The sequence below is a fragment of the Nilaparvata lugens genome, chromosome 3, assembly GCF_014356525.2.
Source record: "Nilaparvata lugens isolate BPH chromosome 3, ASM1435652v1, whole genome shotgun sequence".
In the NCBI taxonomy this organism is placed as follows: Eukaryota; Metazoa; Arthropoda; class Insecta; order Hemiptera; family Delphacidae; genus Nilaparvata; species Nilaparvata lugens.
Genome location: NC_052506.1, coordinates 34,400,142 through 34,406,219, shown reverse-complemented (window position 1 = coordinate 34,406,219; position 6,078 = coordinate 34,400,142). Strand labels below are relative to the sequence as shown.

General features: G+C 36.5%; 1 protein-coding gene across 1 annotated transcript in view; it reads left to right on the top strand.

Annotated features, from left to right (window-relative positions):
• Positions 1–1,669: 1,669 nt before the first annotated feature.
• LOC111051423 (transforming growth factor-beta-induced protein ig-h3) overlaps positions 1,670–6,078 on the top strand; it is a 31,609-nt gene continuing 27,200 nt past the window's right edge. Inside the window, exon 1 of the mRNA XM_022337943.2 lies at positions 1,670–2,015. Coding sequence (XP_022193635.2) covers positions 1,841–2,015 — 175 coding nt within the window. The 5' untranslated portion in view covers positions 1,670–1,840. The remainder of the gene's footprint in view (positions 2,016–6,078) is intronic.

The window sequence follows — 6,078 nt, the reverse complement described above, 5'->3', positions numbered from 1 at the left end:
ACGAAAATAGTACTTAAATACAAAGATTTCAATACACAATATGGCAGAGAAAAGGCATAAATGATGAAAAAAACAATGTCAAGAACGGCATGAACGATTTTGATAGAACTCACAGTCACATAGTCATTCTTGTCGCATGTCTGATGTCTCTTGAAATTGCGACAGCTACGCCCGCCATAAATGAGAATATTAATGGAAAAAATTGTTAATCCCAAAACAGAAACATTTTGTTTATATTTACTTGAAAATCGATTGTTCATCGAATCATGCTATTGTTCTCAAACAAAAAAAAATCTGGTGTGCCGCACTCACACAACTTTCCTTGCCGTTAAGAAAATTGATCACCTGACGCTAGTGTTCCCGCGCATCTCAAGTCTACTACTATTCAAAGATCTGAGCCAGCTGGTGACAGTACAATAACGCTGGAAACACACGAGGTCTGCTATCTCTTCATAGTGAATGATTTAATAGAATCAACAGTTGTCAACAGTTTGCAATATTGAAATAATCACATTTTCTCGAATTTCGAGCTTATTTTCAATTTTAGGTGAAAATGTTACTGAACATTAATTGTAGAGATTTTCATGCTCAATCTTTTCCACTTAATTTTTTTGTTTAAATTGTATCTGAAGCCTGATAATTGGGAATATAAAATCTAACTTTCCATAGATGGGGCGGAGCTCCTGAAATTTTTACAGATATGGGACTTATGGCAGTTGATAGAGCTTATTATAATGACTAATTTAGGTATGAATTTGATCAAAATCGTTGGAGCCGTTTTCGAGAAAATCGCGAAAACCCCTGTTTTTGACAACATTTTAGCCGCCATCTTTAATTGAATTTGATCGAAATTGTTCGTGTCGGATCCTTATATTGTAAGGACCTTAAGTTCCAAATTTCAAGTCATCTCCCGTTAATTGGGAGATGAGATATCGTGTACACAGACACACATACATACACACACACACACACACACACACACACATACAGACCAATACCCAAAAACCACTTTTTTGGACTCAGGGGAACTTGAAACGTATAGAAATTTACAAATTGGGGTACCTTAATTTTTTCGGAAAGCAATACTTTCCTTACCTATGGTAATAGGGCAAGGAAAGTAATAAATGAATATCGAGCCATATGGCTTGCTTAGGTCTGATGTTGATTTTCCAAGCCATACTTATTTAGAGCCTCTGAAATGTTTAGTGTCCATCAGAATCTCGGTTTATTTCCAAATAACATTGCTAAGTAAGAGCTGACATATAATGTTGGCCCATTTGCACATTGACTCGCTCGCTTCTACTATCTCTCTCTCTTATTTTCAACGATGAAAATCTGTGTCTTTATCAGAAGTTTGTTCAAGGTTGGATTTTCCCTTTTTATGGTCATTCAGCAATTTAGCACAGGGATGAGACCCTGTTTTTATCACCAACCTATAAACAACTATACAGTCAGTATTCAAAGTTTTTAGTCATTTTCGAGATTTACAAAGTTAAAGAACATTGGTTCTCAAAGAAATAATATTGCTCGCTCCTATATGCTTATAAGAGGATCCGTAGCTCTTTGTGATGATCTTGAAGATTAGCATTTGAGTTGTGGGTTGTAGGGGAGAGTGTGTGGTTGCGGGGTCGGGGACAAATCGATGCCAGTCTCCCCATTTGAGCACGGGGAGCGCTGCGGTCGCGCCACTTCTCAGTCAGTAGTAGGGTGATAGGAACGAGAGCCTCCAATTCAAGTCAGTAAACAACGGAGCTCAGTGTCAGTAGTTATTGCAGTGTAAACAACGGACTCATGCATCGAGCTGTGACAGTGCAGTGGTGATAGTTGTTATCTTTGGACAATGCTTGTGATTGCTTTTTGTGCGGTAGCCCTGCTGCAGTCGGACAGTGTTCGCGCGGCGATCGCGCAGCTGCCGAACACGACCGGCATCGACGGCGAACTGACCGCTCGGCACGCCGTCGATCACTTCTTCTCCCTTTGGATCGTCTTCAACAACGACGATGTCACTATGTCTGGTAGGCCTATATTCACTGCATTACACATAAATACAAATCAAGAAGCCAAGCTGAACGATAATAGAAAAAATATATATAAACAATGATTCACATTGGTTTTAATGAACTGCATATTTGATGCACTGTGAGGTAGGACTCATCAAAGATGGGCAGACATCATTTTTCACCATTTGTCTCAAAAACTGTAACTAGATACTACATTATTATATTATATCAGAATTCATCTTTTTTCCACCAATTAGAATGATTCAATATTTTTTTTAAGATTAGACACTTCAATATTTCAATGCTCTTACATTTTATATCAGATTTATCATTTACTTCAAAACAAAGCAATTAATAATTTACTGTTGTGAATCAACGACTTACGGTATATTAATGTTCTCTTCTTCATTGATTGTTATCTAGTCACCTACTCACTGGTTCAGTCATAATTAGAATCTTGTAAAATCACTTATTTGGTCTACTTTTTAAAATTTAATTTTTTTTTAAAAACATTAAGTACTTTTTTGAATATTGTAAATTGAACTTAAAATGGACAAAGGCCGAAACTAGTTGTATGAAATATATTAAATAAAATGGTACTTAATGTTTTTATATTGTGTTTTTCAATAATTAAAATTTTGTCCATGATGGTCACATGAGCACAGTCCCAAGCTTGTGCTTGGAAAAGGGTTGATGATGAGAAATTAGCAGACCTACAGTTTCTGGTGGGTTACAAAGTCCAGGTCTTCACGAACTATGGTTATGCTGAATGTCGCGATTAAAAGAAGATTGCTTTTGATTGGGAGTCAGTGCTATGTATTGGATCAGCTGAGTCCAGGTGATTGATCTCGGTACAGTCCAGCATGAATATTTTCTCCTCTCCCATGTCGTCTTCTCCTTTCACTTATCTTCGGGACAGTTTTTCCTTTGATTGGAATGTTGTTCACGTAAGCCCTAGGCTTTTGCTTCGGCAATAGAAGCGGTTTAATTAATGTCAGAGATGAACGAAATAATCCTTAGTTTCCTTATCTATTTTAATGGTCAGTTATAACACAAATACATTCATTTGAACTAAATCTATGCCCTATAATAAACAAATACCGTACCTACTTTTATATTACTAAATAAATATTAACTTACGGATATTTTTAAAATGTTCAGAGTTTCATGAAACTCTGATTCGAAGTAGGATTTGAACCAAGAAGGTTTAACTTAATCATTGTATATCTAAATTCAATTGAAGACGAATCATTTATAATTTTTACGACTTTGAGAACTTTCTTAGTTGAATAATTGAACTATCAACGCACAGATTGAGAAAAGCTCATAGTTGGTGAGTTAGTCAGATCTAAAATAATATCTTTAAGGAATGCAGCTATAAACACCATTTATTGATTTGACGCACGTCCTTGGCTCATTATGTATGCTGAGTATTGATTGGGCAATTGCCTTATTATTCAATCTGACAAACTTGGCCAGCCTTTCATTATTAATTTCTTCTAGGCCTTCCATAGGTTGAGGCGCTGCCAATTCAAGTGTTGACTTCAATCATTATTCAAAGCTCAACCTTTAAAATCTTCTCTGAAACCTTCCACTGCACTGATATCACTGGGAAATTATTCCTGTGAATGTCAAAACATTAATATTAGACTACACTCCTACTATTCGGATAATTCCGAACTTCTTTTTTATTTGTGGACAATCCCATGAAATCGAATGTAAATACAACTTTACTATGTTTTGTGATAGGCCTAATTTAGTTTTTTTGTGCGGGAAAATTCTGAATCATAATGAAGTAGATAATTTTCTTTATGAAAGCTGTTTTGTGATTGTGACGATTTTAAGTACACGTCTCTAAGTCTCTAAGATTGAGGATCTTAAGTCTCAAGCTTGCGGTTTGAGAAATGTTTATAATTAAAAACTATATTTTTTGTCAAATCTAAATTGAGTAAACCTTAGTTTATAATTAGCTGTCATCTTGGAAATTGAGATCTAAGAGAAACATGACGCATACATTTTTACAATAAGTTACAAACAAGTCAAAATGGTACTAGGACACGTTTTCTGGGACACTGTATGAAGGAAATAAAACTTATGAATAGTAAAGAACTAATATCCTTATTGTTATTAGCCTACTGTTCGTTATTCCTTTTATTTGGAGTAGGCTTTACGGTTTCATAGCTTGCGGTTTCTATGTGAGTCAACCTCATAACTGGTACCGGTACCTATGAATCAGCTGTGATAAAGAAGGACATTCAATTACTGTCCAAACTTCGTCAGGCCAATTGATAGAGGAAATTTACTATGCCTGGACGAGTTGTGATTATTTTTGTATTCTACATTTCTTATAGGTCTTCTTTAGACCATAGGTCTATTTTGCGTCTCCCCTTACCTACTTCTCTACTTAGGTGGACAAAAGAGAATGAGACTGATGATGAGGAAAAAGAAGAAAGTGAAAGAAAAATGCAAAGAGGTGGAAGACAAATGAATGGGATGAGGTAGAGATATAAAGCAAGAAAATTGTTATGTGAATAACTACGTTGAGAAGAAAAGGGAGAAGATGAAGCGAGAGAGGAAGAAGAAGAAGAAGAAGAAGAAGAAGAAGAAGAAGAAGATGTGAGAGCAGAAAGGACCAGAATTGAGAGAAAAAGAAAAGGTTTTGAATTGAAAAATGGGATGCACTAATTGAAGAAAAGGTAGTGGATTAAAAGTAAAATTTTGCCGACAAGAAACTTATCTTGAAAGAGCTAGAAGAGGAAGATATGGAAAAATGTAGAAGAGTTAGAGCTAAGACAAATAACAAACATTGTTAGAAAAAGGTCAGAAGAGAGCTCATTAAAAACTAATCAAAAATTGAAACATTAACAGGAGAGGACAAATAAAAACAAGAATGAGAATAAAATTTTGATGACAAGGAAGAAAAAGAAACTAAACAACGTAGAATAAAAAGAAAAGAGCAGATGAAGGAAGCAACGGATCATGCAATCACGTCACATTGGGCTCGGTCAAAATAGGAGTGAGCAGACAGCACAGGAATGCCCCCACGGGGGGTTAGGGGGTGAGAGGGGGCCACCCACTTGACAACTAGTTGCTTGTTGCTCGGCTCTCGGCTAACTGTACTCTCCCATCCACCATCCTCGAGAAGCACCCAGTCTGTCAGTCAGTGAACCTCACCTCACCAACCAATCTTCTAGCACGGTCGCTTTTTGTTGTTATGTAATACACCAACTCTTCATGATGATGTACTACGAATAATTCGATCAAATATCATGGATGATTTCATTGTTCGCATCTGTGTTTTCCAGAGTATGATACCGTAGAGAAAGGATATCCTTAAAAAATGTACTCTGATGATGATACCCACATATACCCTAGGCGCCTAGGCTACTGCATGGGTAATGCAGGTATGATGACAAGAGATGAATGGAACGACAGTTTCAGGTGGGTTTCGAATTACCGGAAAATATTCTCAAAGTTACAACTGACAGTTACTGGAGCTGTTCTTTATGACCGAAAAAAATAATGGAGGTGAACACAGGGGGCTAAAACAGAGGCAGAGTTTCCTTCCGTGTTGGATATTTTTGTGAAGTACAGTAGTTCAATTTTGAGACAAACTGTTATTAAATCTAATGCGGTGCATGCTCAAGCGAGATTAATTTTATTTCATCCGAGACAATGCTGGATAGGAATCATCTCATTGGTTGATCGCGATATGAGTTGGTTGGATGGATAAGATATGTATAGATAAGATAAGATATGGATAACAATTCGTCTTCATCATCTTTCACTTCCTTTTCGGTCATCGTTTCCCAAGAAAGGACGTTCATCTGTTCAATCTTCACCGTGTTTTATATAATTATGAGTTTGGTCTTCATCAAATTGTACCAAATCTCACTGCTCCATATCTTTGCATATTGCATAATGATCTGTTAAATTTTCCGTCGAATTTTCGATGCACGTATCTACAGTTTTCGTCGTGCTCCGAACTACCGGAAAATTATTTTGAATAATATTAATCTGATCTTGAACTGTCAGTTGATGACCCCCTTCACCCTGTCTATCACCCTTCGAGTGACCA